This window comes from Dermacentor andersoni, chromosome 1, assembly GCF_023375885.2.
Source record: "Dermacentor andersoni chromosome 1, qqDerAnde1_hic_scaffold, whole genome shotgun sequence".
Classification (NCBI taxonomy): Eukaryota; Metazoa; Arthropoda; class Arachnida; order Ixodida; family Ixodidae; genus Dermacentor; species Dermacentor andersoni.
The window spans coordinates 30,014,520-30,036,238 of NC_092814.1; the positions used below are offsets into that span (position 1 = coordinate 30,014,520).

The 21,719-nt window shown below is 43.6% G+C and overlaps 1 protein-coding gene across 4 annotated transcripts in view; it reads left to right on the forward strand.

The window, feature by feature from the left end:
• The first annotated feature begins 2,892 nt into the window (after positions 1 to 2,892).
• metro (membrane palmitoylated protein 7-like protein metro) overlaps positions 2,893 to 21,719 on the forward strand; it is a 79,845-nt gene continuing 61,018 nt past the window's right edge. Inside the window, exons 1-8 of one of the 4 annotated variants that reach the window (XM_055061285.2) lie at positions 2,893 to 3,026; positions 3,508 to 3,566; positions 4,492 to 4,562; positions 7,204 to 7,322; positions 10,767 to 10,844; positions 10,928 to 11,005; positions 15,348 to 15,479; positions 17,769 to 17,850. In XM_055061285.2, the coding sequence (XP_054917260.1) occupies positions 4,520 to 4,562; positions 7,204 to 7,322; positions 10,767 to 10,844; positions 10,928 to 11,005; positions 15,348 to 15,479; positions 17,769 to 17,850 (532 nt within the window). In that variant the 5' untranslated portion in view covers positions 2,893 to 3,026; positions 3,508 to 3,566; positions 4,492 to 4,519. Of the gene's footprint in view, positions 3,027 to 3,196; positions 3,220 to 3,507; positions 3,567 to 4,491; positions 4,563 to 7,203; positions 7,323 to 10,766; positions 10,845 to 10,927; positions 11,006 to 15,347; positions 15,480 to 17,768; positions 17,851 to 21,719 lie in introns of those variants that run through there. The other 3 variants (XM_050192590.3, XM_072286084.1, XM_055061284.2) reach the window with 3 other exon arrangements.

A 21,719-nucleotide genomic window follows, 5' to 3' on the forward strand; every position in this document is an offset into this window, starting at 1 on the left:
GCAGCGTGAAGCTTGGCTCGTGAAACTTAGAACCGGCAGACAGCCATCGGCTGCAACTCAGGCATGCAGCAAGCACAGACGCGAGGAATATTTCTGCTACGGCGCCGGGACTGCGATGTTCGGTGAGTAGCAGGAAACACGTACTGAGACGCTCGCCCGCGTTCGCTGCCCGGGTAATGTCATGACGGTTTGGTCTATGAACTTGTTGATGCTAGATACTGGCAAGTTCACTGGAACGGAAAGGGAGCGGTAAGACGCACATTAAAAGAAGGCATGGCATATGGTCATGTTTCTGTTATGAATGAATGCACTGGCTTACGAAAAAGAAGCAGAGGGAAATCGCACGCTGCGAAGCCCGATAAACATACAGTGCGACGCAACTTGAGAAATAATGTTGAAACGTCCAAGAATTCAGAAAAAGAAAAAAGATTGAATCGGCGCGACGGCACTTAACAGTTGCCGTAGGCGTCGAAGTCTCTATACCGCAATTATTCTTGAACCGTTCTGATAGCGGCCACGCAGCAATGGTTGCTATAGTGTACTGTCAAATGCTCATATGCTGCGGCTTAAAGTTCACGGCACGGTGCAAAAACGCGCTCACAGCGAAAGCTAAACATTGGGCGCGGACATGCATGCAGACGCGCAGTCGGTCGCTGAGAACTCGTGCGATCGCTTCATTGAGGCTTCATTCTGTTTTGCTCCATTTGGTTATACAGACAAGCCACTATATATAAGAACATATTTCACATAGTTTACTCTCATTGGATTGGGAAAACGTTTCGGGAAAAGTAAAGCGCGCAGGCGCGCTTCGGACGTGGCCTACGTCGTCATCTTGGCGGGTGCTCTGCGAGGATACCCGCTCGCCGTTGCCGGCTCGCCAGGCTCCTGCTTAGCCAGCGCCTCGATGATCTGCTGGACGGCCTGGAGTTGTTTTTATTGGTCGTCGCTCCGCGTTGCTTCCTCGAGCTGCGGCGGTCCTGAGTTAGCTTCGCTTGGATGTTTGGAGCAATACCATAGCATGTGCTCGAATGTGGCCGTCTCCCTGCAGCACGCTCTGCACTTGTCATCGGGGTGCGATTCGGGGTACATCCTATGCAATAGCGCCGGGCTTGGAAGCGTTCTCGTTTGTAGTTGCCTGAACAGCACGGCCTGCGACCTGCTCAGCCCTTTGCAGGGCGGCGGGAGAAGTCTGCGGGCCAGCCGAAAGGCCTTGGTCAATTCGTTATAGCTGGTCATCCTGTCTTTGGCGCTGAACCACAGCGAGCGGCCGTTTACTCTCAGCGTTTGCCTACCTTTAACGCTAGAAGCCGGTTCGAGAGACTTCATCGCGGCGACCGCGCGCAGTGGCGTTCACTGTACATATTCGGTAAAGAGGTGGCGTCTGTAAACGATTCTGTGCTTTCAGTTTGCCCAAGATTATTATATCGACAGTCAAAAACGTCCCTCGTTTTGAGAGTACTTACGTAAATGTTCAGGAGGGCTGCCGCGTGGTGTTTTTATAGAGCGCCGTAAGCGAAACCTATGAGGAGCGCGCCGCGTGATCCCTCATATATATACTACGCAAGGGAAGCGCTTCCGACAGATGGCGACTCCGTAAGTCCTCGCCCCAAATAGCCTATATTCTAATTGATAGTAAGGGAAAAAATGGCGCTGGGCAGGTCATGTAATGTGCAGGTTAGAGAGAGAGAGAGAGAAAATAATGCAGAGGAAGGCAGGGAGGTTAACCAGAGGTAGTTCCGGTTGGCTACCCTGCGCAGGGGGAAGGATTAAGGGGGATAAAAAGAGAAACAGAGTGGAAGGGGGAGATAGAAAGAAAGGGAGACAAGCACGAACAAAGCGCGTACACTACAGAGCGGTAGGGGGCGGCATTCTTAAGAGTCTGTCGTGAAGCCCCGTGGACCGCAAGAACCGTAAAGCGCGAGTAAGGCCTTCAACGCGGATGTTCTTTCGGAGCGGTGCAGGTTAGATAACCGTTGGACCATTAGGGTTACAGAATGGGCACCAAGAGAAGGGAAGCGCAGTAGAGTACGGCAGAAGACTAGGTGGTGCGATGAAATGAGGAAACTCGCGGGTGCTAGTTGGAATCGGTTGACGCAGGACAGGGGTAATTGGAAATCGCAGGAAGAGGATTTCGTCCTGCAGTGGACATAAAATAGGTTGATGTTGATGATGAGTGCTTAATTACAGAAAAGGCGTAATATTGTTTGTCAATTGTTCACGATATGTGGCTCGTGACGACACTTTAAGCTTTGAGCATTCTTGTGTAACATGTGTTAAGCATTCATTGTACTCACTAATGAGTGTGCTTATTTGTAATACGTGACAGTGGGTCTCAGTAATTGGGGCTAAACATCAGTGGAGACAAGAATAACTGCTATTAACTACTGTTCACCGTTACACTATAATAGACGAGTGAAAACGCACAAAATTACGCGTTTGTGATTTTATTTTTGTGGTTACCGCCGTATTTAGGTAACTTGAAAAGTATGAAGTACGAAGTATTTGCAGCCTCGTAGAACATCATTTCAAATGAAGGCTTCAATCAATCAATCAATCAATCAATCAATCAATCAATCAATCAATCAATCAATCAATCAATCAATCAATCAATCAATCAATCAAGCACGCTCAGGTGGCTCGCCAATGCACTTTTCTTTATTTGAAATTCGCGCTACTCAATGGTTGTTGCGGTCGCCGTACCACTCAACGTTAAGTTTTGGAACTAGTGCCACTTGCTAATGGCCTCCGAGATTTCTCAAACTGAAGCCATAGAGAAAGCAAAGCTGACGCTGCCATCGCGAGCGAATCTTGAAGGCCATAAGTTGCTTGGCACACTTGGCGCTTGGTGCGCTTTAGCCTTTAGCTTGGCCAGGCACCCTGCCAATCTATCCCTTTCAGGCTTTCGGTTTTGTTTTGAGCCTGCGTATGTATGTTTGACAACTGTTCCCACTCCCTCCTTTTCGGAGTCGTCGGACGCCGTTTTCTGAAACGCGCGATGGTTTTGTTGTCGTTAGGAGGAAGTACAGGTAGGTTAACTGCGTGATGCACTTGCTATGTGTATCTGTTAACTTGAAGTTTCCTAAGTTTAATCATTTGGCTCCTTAATCGCACAGTGGTGCTCTAGCTGTGGCTCAGCGTTTGCGCTGTTGAGCCGTGTGCCGTAACCTTGGTCGCACCGTACTCAGCTTTGTCGTTCACAGACGCTGACGGCACGTGAAGGTGGTTTGAATTTTTTGCGCAGCATTTATCATGAACTATGATCGAACTATGATCGAAACGAGAGGACAAAAATAAACGAGAAACCAGCATAGGAAACTACTCGTTAAACCTTACAGTTGCGTTGAAGGGAGCAGATGGTGCGCTGACCGAAACACACCGTTCTGCTACATGCCAGATATTGTGCTTATGCTAACGCAGCGCAGATGCAAAGCGCAGAAAACAGACGCGCTTGTTTCATCACACCAACCTCGCTTGACTGCGCCGTGCTTCGTTTGGATTTCTTTGCAGTGACGTGACGCGATGACGCCCACTTGCAGCTAGTTGCGCTGGCGAGAGACGTTTTTAAGGTGAGATGTTTCAAGTGCTACACAGATAATTTCATTGTCGAGTGTGTCATCCAAGCAGCATTAATCTGGTTTTGTGCATCGGAGTACTCGCGAAGCGCTTGCTTAGATGCAAGTTCACGCAGCCACACACAGCATTCGCGTCAGTTCCTCCCAATGCGTCAATGAATATATAATTTGACGCAATATACGTGCGTTACGCTTTGCGGCTGCTTATATTACTGCGTTTCATTGCAATACTCATGTCAGGTTTCATGGGGAACATCGACGTGCTGGGGATTAAGTACTTGCAGACCAGTGTTTTGGCATCGCCTCTAATATATTTTTCTGCTAATTGGCGAGCATAATACGAAGGGTTGGTGTGAGCCACTGGTTGATCCTTGTTGCTGTAAGCCCTGATAGATTGTTTTCACCACTAGTTTCTTAGGTCAGTTGAACAAGGCTACACAATCGGAATGGCCCTGTTGAGATTTCCACTGGCACTCTTATATCTGGGTGTGAGACGGAATTAGCCTTGGGAAAATGCCAATGGGGGTGTGCGTCTACTAAATTCAACTGGTAGCGCTTTCGGTCGGCCTCATTCACCTTTATTTTGTGGGCCGCAGCTGAGTATGTTCACGTCAGTCGTACTACTGCTCCTGTTAATTTAATCCTCGCAAGATGCCGTCTTGTCTCCTTTGCTTCAGCTGTTGGGGCCCTACCAGGTTTCGTCTTCATTTTCGTCTTCATCTATCATCCTCTTGAAAGTCTTTGTTAATGTTCTTACTGACACAGAGTACAAAACACTTAGAACAATTACAGATCGTGGTCATAGCTGGCTATCGTCTTGTTTGTTGCTTTGTGGAGCTATGTCATTGTTGTAAAGTACTGTGTCTTTATTAGTTTGTAGTAATAATGGAAACTTACCGCATATTTATAACTTTTTCAGTAAAGATGAGTTGCTGCCACCAAAGGGAATGGCTGTAGGAGGCAAGTACAATGGAACTCGTAGTGACCAAGGTATGTTCATTGTATACTTAACTGTTTAACAGAGTTTAAGCTCTGACCAACAAACAGGTTAACATTGCTTTTACTTTGCTTGTACTGCTTCATTATTTGAGACCTTGTTTTAAATAGCATAGTTTAGCATGCTTTTTGAAGTCATTGTAGCCCTTGGCACATTAGATTATTGATCTGATGCTTCATTGAATGGCATCTACGCAACATAACCATGTTCTCTATAGTGGAATAATGTAAGCTGCATATTGAAATTCTATAAGCACTTTTTGAGCCATCTCATCTAATCTGTACTGGATGTGTTCATGGGACATTTAGGACCCCAAACAATGAAATCTTCCTTACCTCAGTAAGGAAGCCTTCATTGAAGTGAGGCCACCTTATGTCACTCTGAAAGCTTCCTTATTGAGGGGCCCTCGGTGAAGGCTTCCTTGGTGCTTCCTCAGCGTAAGGTTGTTCCGAAGCTACCGTCATGCTTCCTTACTCTGCTCCTGATGTTGAACGAATGCTTCACCTCACTGCTGCCTCATGTAATGTTTGCTTGCACGTACGTCCTGTCGTCCGCCTGCAGAGAAATGTGAGCATGGTACCAGGTGTCAGCGTTCGTTTGAGTCGCACATTTGGCATGAGCCTTGGGCATGAGTGGCACTTCGTGACGCTGGCGTGCCAGTGTTGCTGGAACACATCATTTAGCGCTTGACTGTGGTGGTCTCTCACGTTGAAACAAAACTGGAAGAAAGTGTTGACGCATCTCTATATTAGCAGTTCAATTTGAAAATTATGTGACAATCCAACTTTTCTTTAATTGAATGAAGTCATTCGCATAAAGCTTATAAGGGAAGCTCTCGTACCCAGGCATGCGGCGACTGTTCCTTACGTGAGGACGGGCGAAGGGAGCTTTTAGAGTATGCTTGCTTCCTCCATCGGTAATTCGCTAAAAGGAGGCCTCATGTAACATTAGGAAGCATTCGAAAGAAAGGAAGATTTCATTGTTTGGGCCTTAGGATAGATTATGTGCACCTCTTGGTGCACACCTGTTGTACAGGGATGTGCATATTTCACTTAAAATCATAGAAAAATGATTTTGTGCTTACTACTGCTCTGTTGCAGAAATTTTGCAGAAAAATCACATTTTGGAGTCTATGTTCTTCATTACAACACTTAGCACAAATACTTGCCTGGTTTAAAAAAAAATGCAATGTTGCCATTTTTTATGGGGATGCAAGCTGCTACCTTGACGGTGCTAGCGTAATCTTGTGTCGCTGCCTGCCAGATGCTCCAGAAAGCAGCCACTTCGGGAGTGTTGCTGTGTGTTCCAGAATAGCATACAAAAAGTATCTAAATTTCCTGTGTGCAGTGTAATATGGAATTACGGGTCCACTGCAGAAGGAGGGACTTTTCGTGATCTTTTTCTCTTGCATTGAATGAATGAATTATGGGGTTTTACGTGCCAAAACCACTCTCTGATTATGAGGCACGCCGTAGTGGGGGACTCCGGAAATTTCGACCACCTGGGGTTCTTTAACGTGCACCTAAATCTAAGTACACGGGTGTTTTCGCATTTCGCCCCCATCGAAAGGCGGCCGCCATGGCCGGGATTCGATCCCGTGACCTCGTGCTCAGCAGCCTAACACCATAGCCACTGAGCAACCACGGCGGGTTTTTCTCTTGCATTGCTAACGTGTGTCAGACAGAGGGTGAAAGGCCCTCCAAAGCTCAACTAACGTTGACAATGCAATGACTTATTTGTTAGATAACATTGCCAGGTGTGTTGCCAATAGCAGCGGAGTCTGCCAATGCTGCCAGGTCTTGTGGAAAGAAGCAACAGAATGGGATTTTCAAACAAAAAGAGCACCCCAATAACATTTGCAGGTGCTAAAAGCAGAAATCTGCATATGTAAGCACAAAGGACACAAACAGGCATTATAGGCACTATAACGTCAGTGCTAAACCTCTTCTTAACCCATAATTCATGCTCATGCAGCAAAATATGCCTTGGCTCACGATAACAAATAGGCAGTTGCATATTATTCAGTCTGTAGTCATAAGTTTGAACCCCCTTAAAGACAAGGAATAATTTTTTTTCTGCTGAGTAGCACTTTTGATGATAAGCAATCTGACATCCTCGCCAAGGACTGCATTTGGAATCTCATAAGTGAAGGTGTTGTGCTGGGAGAGGTGCAGGGGCCTATTAAAAAAAAAAAAAAAAGTCCACTCCATATAATATGCTTCTCGACTGACTCATGTACTTTCTCATAGTAGTGCAACAGGTCTACTAGTATTTGAAAACTGTGCAGCTTGTTCTTTCCCTGGTCATGTTCGACAGAGTTCAATGTTTGTCTCTTATGGGCAAGTCCTTGCACTTGAGCAAGTTAATACAAGCTGAGGCCTAAGCACATCTTCTTGGGAAGTAGAGGCTGAGACATTACATTCATGCTTTATAAAAAGCTGAAATACAGCCATCTACTATGGCTGTATTGCTGATGTTGTTAGCAAGGCAAATGTTGAGTGGGTAAAAATTGTTCCTGTAAAATACTTTTCATTTTCTTAAACGAACTTGTGTGTGTTTGTTCACTGACGGCAGGTTGCTCTAATAAATGGCTGAAAGGTAGATTTCCTGGTTGTCTTTTGGCTCTTTTTCCAGCCCTACAAAGGCTTCTGGCTTCCCTGGAGCAGGTGTGCCAGAAAGCTCACAGTGGGGATGACGACCGTGCCTTCCTTGCTGCTCTGCTCCAAAACAAAGCCCTCCAAGCCTTGGTTCATGTATGTTGTTGCTCAGAATTTTTCGTGGGTTCAATGTTCTTGAGAACTTGGTGTATAAGTTTATTTTGTTTTTGTTCAAATTCAAATTTATTTACCAGACAATATGCTGGAAGGTTTGCTGGGCTAAAAGCTGTGAAAACGGCTTGACTGCTTTCTAAAAGTATGATCACTACCTTTCCTGGCCACTGTATGTAATGCAATGCCTGTTGTTCACGTATTTCTTAATGTTGCTTGATTTTTTTCCGACCTTCTAGGAAAGTCAGTACCTGAGAAAAAGACTTATGTAGTATTTGGATGCAGTGTTGGTTTATTGATTTTCCACATGGTATAAGTGATTGTAATGTCGTACCATCTTTAAGGCTAATTGCCATCATCTTTCACTTTAAAGATGTATAATATTGTTGTGATACAACAGGCGCTTGCAAGACATTGCGCAAAAGAAGATGAAGCTGATCTGGGCTTGGCACGAGCTAGTTACCATCAAGGACTTTGGCTGTACTGCTCTTTAAGTGCATTGTAGATAGTTCCTTTGTGTCTCTCGGCACATGACATTTTGGTAGTGTTGCAGGGTATACAGTATATACTATCAAAGCAATTTTTTCAAAGCCTACTAGCCTGCTAATTGTCTAAATTTCTTATAAGCAGCCTTTAAGTAGCACCTAGGCTGACAATATGATGCAAGCCCCAGCATGTTGCCTCTGATAATTTTAGCTTCCCTTGGGCGCTGCCTAATCTAGGACATGATGAAACACTGCTTTGCGAAGCAACACTGTGGACAAAGACGTCAAGAACTGGGACACCAGACACACATTAAGTACAGACTAACCCATGTATTTTCAAGTAATCCTCGACTCAATGCTCTCCCTCCACTTCACTAGAAAAGACACTGTCTCACTAATTGCTGTGGAGTGTCAATGAAGAGCAGTTGAGGGGAGACGCTGCCATCCACTTCCTCAAGTCCAGGCGGAGGACTGAGTGGAGGAACCTTCTAGAATAAGACTACTCTCGCTATATATACTTTTTTCTGTCACTGTCAATAAAGAGATTTTAGTCTGCGCTTTGTGTGCCTCTAGTGTCCTAGTGCTTTACTTCCTTGTCCACAGTATTGCTTCACAATGAAGTGTTCCATCATGTCACAGACCAAAGGCCCACTACAGCACACTATTGGGCTAATCTCGGTGGTCACGCAGAGGGGCCATACCGCTTTTCAATGTTCTGGCCCCTGCGTCACTTCCAGTGAGCTGTAACAGTGGCTTTTTTTTTCCATATTTGGTATTAAAAATGTACATTCATGCAAATTTTTCGGTACTAAACCACTTGTATCTAAAATGTAAAATTTTGCTCGGAGGCTCCTATCTACATTGTCTGAAACTAGCCTTTTTACACAATAGAAAATTTCATTGCATTTGAACTTCAAGGTCTTCTTACTTGAATGTTGGAACTATTGTCATTTGGAATGTTTGGCTCGTTATTTCAGAACACTTTGGCAACGAGAGTTGTACAAGAGAACTATTGTCTTTTGGTATATTTGACTAGTTATGTCAGAGCACTCTGGCAGCAAAAGTTGTACAAGGCAACATTCAAGCTGTCTTTCAAGGGTAAACAATTCCCAAATGTAACAATTACGCTTCCTTATACAAATTAGCTGGCTCATTCTTGTAATTAACTTCTGCTTTACACAGTCCATGTTGTACAGCTGGAGAGTTCCTAAATGGTTACTAGGAGTATTTGAATCATGAAATTTCTGATGAATTGAATGCTGATATTAGAAAAAGCAACTTTTGGTTGTCAAATTGAATACTGGGTATTTTCTCATTTTTAAGTACTGAAATATGAAGGTTGTGTTGAGTCTGTGTTATAAAAAATTGTTTATTTACTTAAATTGATACTGTAAATGTAATTCCACTCAGCACTGCATCTACAGTCAACTGAGATGCTTTTAAATGAGAAACAGAAGGACTATCGTATGCGTGCACACCGTATGACAATGACAGTAATGAAGCACAGAAACGGCATATCGCCAGATGCATGTAGCATGCTGTTTGTTGAAGAAGCAGTGTGCAATACTGTGGCACTGCGTATCAAGTTAAAGGGATGCAAACAAGGTGAGATTGTTCAAATAATAAATTACTCTGCCTAAATGGTGAAGCACCTTCACTGAATGACTGAAAATTGATGAGAAAAATTTGCTATTCCATGGGTTTTCTCAGCAACTGGCACCTCTGTGTAGCAACCACTGTTCCCCTGCAGCAGAATCAGTCAGAGCAGTCGCTACTCACCTTTTTCCCTGTAAACTCAAATAAGTGTTATCCCTTGTATTCGAACAGAAATGAATATTCAGTAACGTTTAATAGTGAATTCTTGAATCTAACGCAAATTTAATGGCAAAGGCTATCTGGTTAATATTTAAAATTTAGAATATTCACGTGCCCGTTTCCTCTCGCACACACACTCAGTTTCCTCTTCTGCAACCAGCAAATCTCATAGGTCATCGCGTATTGCATTCAGAGCTATCACCGCCAACCCTATTGCAATAAGCATTTCATCTATCTGTTTCGCAGTGCGTGTGGCGAAGTTGCATTAGAAGCATATACTGGATGCTTTTAATAGGCGATAACCCAAACGCGCTGCTGGTCCTTGCTGCAGGCGGCACGAAGTGAGCGTCATGTTTCACTCTGGCAGCATCGTATTCTGGTGTCTCCTGCCATCTCGAATCTATGAAGACTATTTGGTTAATATTTAAAATTTCGAATATTTGCACATCCTTAATTAATACAGTAGAACCTTGTTGATACGATCCCGTTTTGAAAGAAAACAACAAAGCTGTCTTGTGCCACTCGGGCGGCCCCACCAGCTCCACGTGCGTTGGCATCTCGTGCCTCAACGATTCGTACAGAAACCGAGTGGGCATGTCAAATTTCCTGCCAAGATGCCCCACCCAAAGAAACTGCTGACTTAGGTCAAGTTTAAGGAGTGCAAACGTAAGATAGCTGAAGCAGTGAGAACAATAATGCTCGTATCAGGCCGCTTGGGCCCACCAGCTCTATGCATGTCGGCGCCTCATGCTGTAGGGATTCGCCCAGTGCTTTGCATTACGTAGATATCAGCTACAGTTGAGTCTGCCAGATTTTTTACTGACTTTAGATGGTACGTTTTCTTAGTTAGTATGTTTCTCTCATGCTTTTTTCAATAAAGTTTGAATGAGGTTATACTATGTAGTCTAAGTCCATTTTTGTTATATAGCTGGCTTCTTTTTAAAATTTTTGGAAGTTGTGTTGTTGTAAAATGTTATTCAACAGTTTTTTTGCTTATATAGCTCTAGACTAGTATGCAAGTTACTGATTCTTGTTCACAGGGTGCATTAGCTGAGGTAGCTTACTTTTAATAGGTTGTACTTATGTTTTTAGTCTCTTAATTATCATATTAAATATATTTGTCATGCAGATACATACAAAGATTGTCAGCTTCAGCAACAGAGGAATTGCTCCTTCCAGCTGTGATGCCTCACTCACTGCCGAAAAGGTATTAGCTTCTTTATTGATGGGCTTCTTTAAAAAATACATTTGTTGTTGTATCTGTGTGATGCCTAACTTCTTATTACACAGGTGTTACATGCCCTCCAAAAAAATATGGAGCCAGAGGCTGAGGAGCTCTGTATTTTGATATCTTCCCCACATGTCAAGGTGGGAACTCATCTTTTCTTCTTGCTTTATTTATGCATGATGTTTTCATCGACTTTAACAGGGTACTCAGATTTGTTTGTGTAGTTATATAATAGGGAATATGGAAATATCTTAGAGCTTCTGGGCAATGAAGTATTATGCTAAAAGTGATTGAATTTAGGTGCCTGTAGGGGTTGTAAAAATGAGTGACTGACTGGCCTATATTGCAGCATCAGTGCTTAAAAAACATGCATCTATTCATAAACATGACAATGTAAATGAGCTGGCTATTCATGTTAATTTTTTTTAATTGTTGCACCCGTACAATATTTATTAGGGATGTTCAAATAATGAAATTCTTGAATCAAACTTAACATGAATATTTACAAGAAAGAACCTTCAAACATTGAATACAGAATATTTTCTCATTTCTACTTAAATTGAGATGTATATATTTGCATGGAGGTTGTCTGGTAAAAAAAAGTCTTACATTATTTGATACATGCATATAATGCTGTTCATAACTGGACATAAAGTTATGAGGAGTTAGTGAATTGTGACTTTTTACCGTTATCCTGCGATCCATGACAACAGTTAAATAAAACGAGAAGCGCACATCAGGAGATGTATGTAGAATGTTGCATTTACTGAGGAAGGCAAGTGTAATACTGCACTGCATGTCGGTTAAGGAGATGCAATCGATATGAGATGTGTCAAAAAGTTATGCAGATCCAATTCACATCTTTTAATCTATGTGAAGCGGTTAACCAAGTGGCTGCCCATTTCATTCCTGCATCTTTGGTGTAAAAGAAACTGGCATGTGTACATGTGCTCTCCCGCACACATGCTACACAATGTGACGTAGGTATGCGGCGATTCTCTCAAAGAGCTATTTGGCAATTGGCACGATAGAAGTATATGTGCGATTGTGGCCTAATGGTTAGAGCATTGGGCTGCTGCACTGGGAGATCAAGGTTTGATCCCACCATTAGGTACGTAATTAAATTTTTGTGAGAGCTATTCAGCAAGACAGCAGCAGCACCTAGCAGGCACGGTCAGGAAAGTCCGGGAAAGTCTGCAAAAGAAGCTTCTCTTAAAAAAATTATTTGTCTAAATTGAAACAGCAAATTCACAGGGTGCCTAAAGGTGAAGTATTCTCATTGAATGACTAAAAGTTATATTACTGAAGTTGGATGCTTTATGTGTTTTGCTGAGAAATCGGTTCCTCTTCACAGAACCAGTGATTGTTATGGGGTAGAATCATTTGGAACGGTCTCGCTTACATCGGTAATTTTTCCTTGAGATTCCAATAAGTGTCATTGTTCCTTATATTTCAACAGAAACGAATATTTGACAATGTTAAATATTGAATCCTTGAATCAAATACAAGATGAATAGCAAAGACTTCTTGATTTGCATTAGCGCAAGCTCTTGGGCCAGTTGGTGCATGATGAACTTGAAAAAGGGGGGTACCAGGGAATCAAAGGACTCCTACATGAGGAAAAGCCATTAGACACAGACGAAGGCTGGGCTTTCAACTGTACTTTGTTGGAATTAATGTTGCTGCACATAACGTCTGATGCATGTGCATCTTCAACTCCTACCAAGACATGTTCATTGATAGCGCCTCGAAAAGTACATTGCCGCACGCAACAACCCACGCATATGCGCATCTTCTACTCCTGCCAAGGCACGTGCATCAATGTCAGTTTTTATCACCTTTTACCTACTCGCTAGGTAAGCACACTCTTGTTCGTTAAACCCAAAGACGTATCGCCGACATAATTTTCTTTACAATTTACAGTGTGAAAGGCTTCTAAGATTTCACGCTCATATCTAGTCTTTCCCTTCCCTAAAATGGTCACATGACCGAACATTGGCAAAGTTTTTATTTAACTTCTTGCAGCCATGGCAATGAATTGCCAAACTGCTTCCCTGGTCCCCACTTAAAGATGTGTTATGTTCTTGCGAGCGTTTATTAACACACTTAACTGTCTGGCCTATATAGACTTTACCACAAGCCAACGGAATGCAGTAAAAGACACCATTCTTGCGCTCGATGAAGGGTGTCGCATGTTTAATTTTACAGGCCCCTCTCTTTCTCCCATCGTTTCCAATCCTCATGCACAGGCTAGCTAGTTTGCAAGGTGTGGAAAATACAGCATTTACACCTTGCCTTTCAGCCACCTTCTTAATGTTATGAGAGATTTTATGAATGTATAGCATTACTTCTAGTGCCTTCCTTTGCTCTGATGTCATCGACTTCTGGCCTGCAAGACCCTTCACTTTCCGCAGTCCGGCTTCAGCAACAGCCCTAATGACTGAGAGAAGGAAACATGCTGCGAGCAACCTCTCAACCTGCTGTTTCAGGCTACACACGATGCGATGGCAGCAGTGCTTCTGCACTGCGTCCAGAAGGCATCAAACCGCTACATCCCTCTTGACCAGGTTAGAGCGATTAGAATCACACGGCATTAGTGCTTTTTTAGTCTGGGGTGAAAACATCCAGCAGACATGGTCATTGTCATGAAAGGTTAGTTGTAAGTCGAGGAACCCAATGCCTTTCTTATCAGGCAGTTCATAGGTGAAATTTAAACCACGAGAGCAGCCCTTAAAAACAGATAAAATATCCTGTGCCATACTATCTACTATGTCTCCTAAGCGATTGAACTTAGTGGGGAGGATCGTTTTCAAAACCTAGCAGGCATGAACATTGGAGCATTTCTTGAGCTCCTGTCTTGGTATTTGGAGTCTATCCTGATCAAGTTTAAGGGTTGCATACTTTTACAAAAGCAAGGGATTTGTATTGGGTCTAGCGTTGCCCCAGTGCTATGCAGTATATTCCTGGCAAAAATTCACAACCTCATTTTCACATCCTTGAACAACGATCATGTGATCCGAGTGTTTAGATATGTTGACAATTTTTGAAATCTTTTTAAAGCTGTCACCTGGGGACATAGTACATAGTATAGCACAGGATATTTTATCTGTTTTTAAGGCTGGCTCTCGTGGTTTGAATTTCACCTATGAACTGCTCGATAACAGAGGCATTAGGTTCCTGGACTTGCAACTAACCTTTCACGACAATGGCCATGTCTGCTGGATGTTTTCACCTCTGAATAAAAAAAGCACTAATGCCATATGATTCTAATTCGTCTAAACTGGTCAGGAGGGGTGTAGCAGTCAGACGCCTTCTGGACGCAGGGCAGAAGAGCTGCTGCCACCTTGTAGCCTGCAACAGCAGGTTGAGTGGTTGCTCGTAGCAGGCTTCTTTTTCTCGCTCATTAGGGCTGTTGCTGAAGCCAGATTGTGGAAAGTAACATATCTTGCAGGACAGAAGTCGATGACTTCAGAGCGAAGGAAGGAACTAGAAGTAATGCCATACCTTCGCAAAATCTCTCACAAAATTAAGAAGGTGGCTGAAAGGCAAGGTGTAAGCGTTGTATTTTCCGCACCTTGCAGACTGGCTAGTGTGTGTGCTAGGATTGGAAACAAGAGGAAAAATAGAGGGGCCTGTAAAATTAAACATGTGACACCCTTCATTGAGTACAAGACTGGTGTTTACTGCATTCCGTTGGCTTGTGGTAAAGTCTATATAGGCCAGACAGGCAGGTGTGTTAATAAGCACTTGCAAGAACGTAACACATACTTAAGCGGGGACCAGAAAAGTGATTTGGCAATTCATTGCTGTGGCTGCAAGAAGTGCAAAAAAAGTTGGGCCAATGCTTGATCATGTGACCATTTTATGGAGGGCAAAGCCTAGATATGAGCAGGAAATCTTAGAAGTCTTTCACATTGGAAATCGGAAAGAAAACTGTGTCAGTGACACGTCTTTGTGTTTCACCAACAAGGAGCGTGCTTACCTAGTGGGTAGGTAAAAGGTGATAAAAACTGACATTGATGCTCATCTTGGGATGAGTAGAACATGCGCGTGCATCAGTTGTTGCTTGCAGCGATGTACTTTTCACGGTGCTATCAATGCACATGTCTTTGGAGGAGTTGAAGATGCACATGCATCGTAGGTTATGTGTGGTAATGTGAATTCCAATAAAGCACAGTTGAAAGTCTAGCGTCCGTCCGTGTCTAATGCCTTTTTCTTCTGTACACGTCATTTGTGTTCCACTGGTGCCCCCTTTTTCAAGTTCCTTGATTTGCATTTAAGAATTCTAATAGCTACACTCCCTTAGTCTCTATGCAGTCAACTAATCTATCTGTCAACAGCAGACTCGCAGCTGTACTTTGTGTTAAGATTTTGTCATTCAGGTATGGTACTAATACTAATTGCTTGTTGGTTGTTTTCTCTGATGTATTGGTTGCTCATGCAAAGCAGTTGTCATATTTGTAATTGCCATCTGTTTACCAGGCTTTGCTTGGGGCCCATGATATTATAGCAAAAAAGGACTTTCTACCATCGCTCACAGAAGCAATCTATGAAGCTGAAGAGGATGAAGAGACCATCAAGATAGTCCAGCTTGTGAAAAGCAACGAGCCATTAGTAAGCTTTGGGTACATTTTTCTGCAGTTTAACCCAAAGAAGATTCCAGGTCCAATGCAGCCTATTCTTCTGGAGTGACAGCTATCGGGCATTCATAGCGATAGCAGCTTTAACCCTTTTATGTGTTTTACGTGCTCTTGTTGTGTAGGCACACATGATAAGTATAATTCCCAGTGACCTGTTGTTCTAGATATGTGTCATGATTCGAGTAAGAGCTTTTTTTTAACACTAGTCTCTGTGTCACTCATTCCATTGAAATTGATGGGGTGGTTGCATATTTCACACCGCTCAGCGAGAGTGCCCTGTACTTGTCACCTTTGTGCTACAGGAACCTTTTGTAGGTTCATGTGCTTTTAGAGATTATTCTGGAGGAAATTTAGAGCTTTATTTTTATTTTGAAAGAGAGCTTAATTGTCACAATAATTTGGTGCTTATTGGGGCTTTGCTTTAACATGCCTGCAGTTAATTCTGATTTTTCTAATGCTTTCTTTCAAAAAGATAATCTTTTGTAGGAAACTTGCAGCTAATTTTAGCATTAGCATTCCTGCTGTCATCCAAATATTGGAGAAGGTTTTGTTGCACTGCACAAACTCTGTCACGTTGTAAAGGTGAGGTACTTCAATGTATCATGAATACTGAAGTCAATTTTAATCACATAAAATATAATGGTAAGTACAGGGCAGCATCAGCAAATATATTAAAATACACTCTCATATGCGTGAGCAAAAAGAATTAGGGAAGCTGAGGGGCTCGATGTTTTGAAACAGCCATGTGACACCAACAGAAAATGAAGCCAATAAAAGCATAGGGAAATTAGCTGTCTTCTTTTATGTCACGTTTTACCAACTAATCTACAGTGATAGCCGTCAATTTGTCTACTTCCTTGAGTACTTATGTACGGTTAGTGCCAAAGTTCATGGGGTATGGGTTCCAGAAGTGCTTAGTTTGGGCATGCAGTGTCCAAACAAATGCAACAGTGTGCTTGTCATGCAGGATAATGTAGGCTGCAACTTCATATTTCAAGCTGCATGTGTAGGTTTTGTAGAAATTCAGCGGTTTTGCAGGTTGTGTGCCCCACAAGCTTTTGACAGCAATAGTAGGTACACATGAATTTATAACCTAATCCTGAGAGTTTTAGCCTCCACCGCTTGTGGCCATAGTGATGAATCTGGAACATCCACTAAATGCTGTTAACATTAATGCTGAATACAGGAAAAGCTAGAAATCTAGTGCAGCATTAAAAAAGAACTTGTCATTGAAGAGCATGAAGTTTACTGAATGACAGGGTATTTAGAAGGCGTTTTGAGACAAGAGGAGGCATTTTTCATGTCATGCCAACCCATTCCAAGCTGTGAAAAATTGAATGTGCCCTGGCATACGTCTTGTGCCAGCCGCATGCCTTACCATTCTATCTGATCAGTGCAACCAGTCATTTCAGAAGTGTTCTGTTTCCTTTGCATTATATAAATCTTTTTTGTTATCATGGCACTGGAAATTATATTTATGATAAGTGTGGGTGAATAAAAATTGCACCGCTGGACATTCCTTGGAACTTTTCAGTTTAAGCTTAAGACGGAATTATAGCTGCTAAAATGATGAATAAAAGTATTGTCAGTTTGTTTCATGACAACATAAAAAATATATGGTGAACAAAATTTGAGAGTGATAAACACTTATATAAACCCAGTCATCTGTTTAGGTGGAGGCCCTCAATCCAGAGACCCCCTGTTGCTCCACTCTGCACTTTGCCCGTTGAGGTGTGGCAGCGCCTTGTTTGCATGTCAAAATGCTTCCTCAATGTATGAACAAAATTAAACCGAATGAAAGCCAAACAAGATTAGTCCTGTTCAGCAGCTGTGGTGGCAGAATGAAAGAGCATGAATGAAAACTTAGGCTCGTTTACCAAAGAAATCAGTGATGATTGTCTGGATCCATTTTTCATTAAATATGGTCATTGTGAGTTTGTTTCTGGAAACAGGAATGTAACAGAGATTCTTCTGCACATTCAAAAGTGAAGGTATGCATAATATCCAGTTCGCCTGTGGTTGCATCATGCTTATATCACATGTGCTACAATTTAGATATGAAATTCAAGAGTGGAAGTGTGGTTCTGGTTTTCTAGTCTACTAAACCTTTGTCAGCCATTGTCAGAATTGAGAAAGATTAATATACTAGTCGGAAGGGATTTAGTGTTCTTGTTCTTCAGTTTTACATGCAGGGCAACTGCTTGTTTAATTTTCACTTTTTTGCTCAAAGGTGCAACATAATTTACTTCTTTTTTACGTGCAGGGTGCCACCATTAAGTACAATGAAATTGCTAAAGCAATCACTATTGCAAGGATTATGCATGGAGGGGCTGCTGACAGAAGTGGTGAGAACATGTATTGATATGTTACAATGTTTGCATCTACTGTGACATCACTTATTTACTGTGATCTTTTGCTGCTTTTTCATTTTTTGCTGAACTGCTTTTCTTAGATGCTGCCTCTATATTTAGCATGTATCCATTTAGGCAACTTATATGTCATGATGGTAACTGACTGTGAGAGGTTAATAGGTGGCCGTGTGTGTGAGGTTTCACAATTTTACAGCAATAATGATTAAGGAGCTCTTTCGTTGCTTGGAATATCATTGCCATCTGTGGCTGCTTTTTCTAGCTGCTGCACAAATGACATAGTCAGACACAGGAGTCACCAGGATGCGACTTTTGGATCTATGAAGCAGCAACTGAGTGTGATCACCGCAACACCACAGTGGCTTCGGCCCGAGCAGTGCAACAGATGTATTAATGTTCAGTGCCCAAATTTCCTGGTCGAGCACCAAGCTGCTTTTCTTTTAAAAATATGTTTGTTAATGCTAGACATGTATTGTGCCAGACATGGACTTGCTAGCACAAACTGTTCAGAGCACCATCTGGTGAACATACAGCAAATCGTAAAGTTAACTGCACTGTAACCCTGAAGATGGCACAAGCAGCAGAATGCTATGAAATAGTTGCCTGCCTGTTGGAAAGGCTCAGCCGTAAATCACTGGAAACGCCTGTTCTGCATTTTGACAGTAGACTGGCCGTGCATGTCCTTCAAGCTTTAAGTCTCAATTAGTGATGGCCCCTCCAGGTAAGATGCACACCATTGCGGAAGTGCAGCGGAAAGCTGAGCAAGCCGGTGTATAGAATAAACATTTGCAATTAACACATTCACTGCGGTCTGAGTCACAGGGGTGTCACAGCATTTATTGATGCAAAAGTGTCAAATGGCTCAGAGAGCGAAAAAGGTGTTATCCAGCATCTGTAGCCGGCTAAATTCCCATTGTCTGTGATGACACCACATCGCGAGCACGCCTTGAGGCCACTAGTGAGGACCCATCGCCACCAATGGGTACCCATTGCTGGCAATGCCACGGCACGAGCCTGTCTTAACGTAGCAGAGTGGGCGAAACGAAACACCAGCGAGCCGGGTCTTGTGTGAGGGGAGAGGGCATTGCTGCTATGCTACGTGACCCTTGCTCTCACTCTCGGAAGCCTGTGTTATCGGCACGTTCCTTGTCCGCGCAAGCTCTCACCTGCGTTCAAACTGCACCTCGGTAGGACCAAATCAAAATGTGCCAAGCATCTCAACGCGCTCGCTTGCCCACAAGGAGTTCATAACTCAAAGGACCGCTCAGTGGCATTTAATTGGACAATAATGCTTTCGCATTCACAACCCATAAGAAATGCTTAGATGTCCTCGGACTTTTTCTTTCTGTGTGGTTGTGCAGGGCCTTCCTGCAGTGCACTGAAGTCTTTTCTAGAAATCAAAGGAGAAAAAATGTTGTTGCTTCTGATTTGAGGAGTCATGGCACCAATCCCTCTGCAGCTTAAAGAACTTTCAAAGGAACATGTGTACTGAACCTGGCCGCTAAGTTCAGCAGATTGGTTGAGCAGTGCAGTGCATCGTGGGCTTCGGGAGCACCATCTGTCGGTGTACAGAGGTGCATAAACAGTAGAACCTCATTGATACGTTTTGGAAAAAACTAGATAAAAAACGTACGATCCGAGGTCGCTAAAAAAAAGGCAGACTTGACTTAGCTGACATCTACATAAAGCAAAGCGTTGTGCAAATCAATGCAGCACAAGACGCCGATGCACGCCGAGCTGATGGGGGCCGAGCGGCTCGAAACGTGCATTGTCGTTTTCATGGCTTTGGCAAGCTTATGTTTGTGTTCCTCGAATTCAGCCTTGGTCTGCACCTGGGAGTGGGAGTTTTGACGTACCCACTTGGCACGAATTGTTGCAGTACAAGATGCCAATGTGTGTGGAGCTGGTGCCACCCAAGCAACCATTGTCAAACACGGGTTGTCAAACGAAATCAAGCTGGTGGGCGATGCTGGAATACAATGCCTACGATGCTGCCCGAGCGAAACATGACGCTCACTTCGTGCTGCCTGCAGCAGTGAACGGCGGCGCATTTGAGTTATCACCTATTAAATCTGTGCAGTATGCTTCCAATGGCACTACACCCTACGTCCTGCAAAACAGATGCTTATCGCAATAGGGTGGGTAGAGATAGCAGTGAATGTGGCGCAAAACAACCAAGGAAAAGGTTCGCTGATACCGGAATAGGAAACTGAGTGTGTATTGGTGTTTTCAGGCGAGATAGGCAAGCGAGTACTGCGGGGAAGCTGCTGCGATGGACGGCTACTGTTCTCGAATGCGTGCTCCTCTTGCCTTTTCTTGTTTAGATGGGATCTAGTGGCCGGAAAACTTAACATATGATTGCAGTTTGGTGATGTACTGAACGTAGCTTTCGAAAGATCATGTTCTCCAGGAACGTATGAATCAGTAAAAAAGAAGCATAACTGTATCGGGTAATTTTCTTGTGTTCTCGCTCGTGAATGTTGGTGACATAAAATTTTATGTAACAGGATCATATCAACGAGGTTCTGCTGTAATTACCAGTGTTAACCAGTTTTGAGCATTCCATTGTTTTGGGTTTTGTGCAATGCGAATAAACTGATATTGCCAATGCTGTTTCGTGATGCAGCCCACACAACATAACAGTGGCAGCGAGGGTGGGACCCTTCCAGCAACAAGCCTAAGTGAGTCACTTGACTCAAATCACCGCCATGGAATGCTAGCTCTGGTGCCTACCCATTCATAATGACGACCGCCACAACAGGTGCTTGAGCCTTTGGCGTCGCCCACCCTGAAAATTGGGAGGACTGTGTACCAAGTTTAGAGTTCTTTCTTGAGGTGCAGGACTTTAGAGACACTGGCAAGAAGAGGCCGACATTCCTCAGCCACTGCGGTCCCTCCACGCTTCACTTGGCCAAAACGCTCGAGGCACCGGGCCAGCTGAAAAATAACCCATTTGAAGCAATCCTTACCACGCTGCACAATCGCCTAGCACTGAAGCTACCACAGCTTGCTAGGCAAAACAAATTCCACCGCCGCAACCAAGCACCGAGCAAGTCTGCCGCCGCCTACCTGACTACCCTTTAAACCACGATGCAGCGCTACGGGACCGTTTCGCGTTTGGGCTGCAGAACGACATGGTGAATTGGCAACTACTAGCAAAAAGTAGGTGTACCTCACCAATGCTATCGAGGAAGCAGTTGCCACTGAAGCCGTTGTCCGGGAACCCAGCTTACCCTCACTTCAAAGCACAAAAATGCCACAATTTGGGCCAGTGCACCAAGGGACGATGATGGTCAATGACGGAGAGTGAGATGTCGCCAAAGAAGACATTCTTTGGTTGCATGCTGGCCCCTGTCAGCGATAGGACACTGAGAGACGGGTGAGCGGTTCCTGTGCCAGCTGTGGGGGCCCACATGAATGCCGCCTATGTCGGTTCCATGACAACTAGTGCCAGGGATGTGGAAAAACAGGGCACATTATTAAGATTTGCCGGTCCCAGAGGCAGCCTGACCCACGTTGAAATCCCGAAGCCGAAGGCCGGACAGAAAATTTCTAGGCCACCCCTCGCACAAATATTTCATACTGTGACGGTCTGGCGGTGACCACTATCTACAATGTGTTTCGACCTGCCAAGAAGATGCATGTGGGAGTCGGAATTGAAGGTGCACAGTGCCAGATGGAGGTGGACTCGGGATCAACTTTTTCTATCATCTCTGATGCCACAGCCAGACATATTGTTATGAGGATGTTGGAAGTATAGAAAGAGTGTATTTACAATATATATACAAAATGAGTCAGAGTAGTTAAGATGGCTGACCACCAACAACATGCAGCAGCCAGCGTCC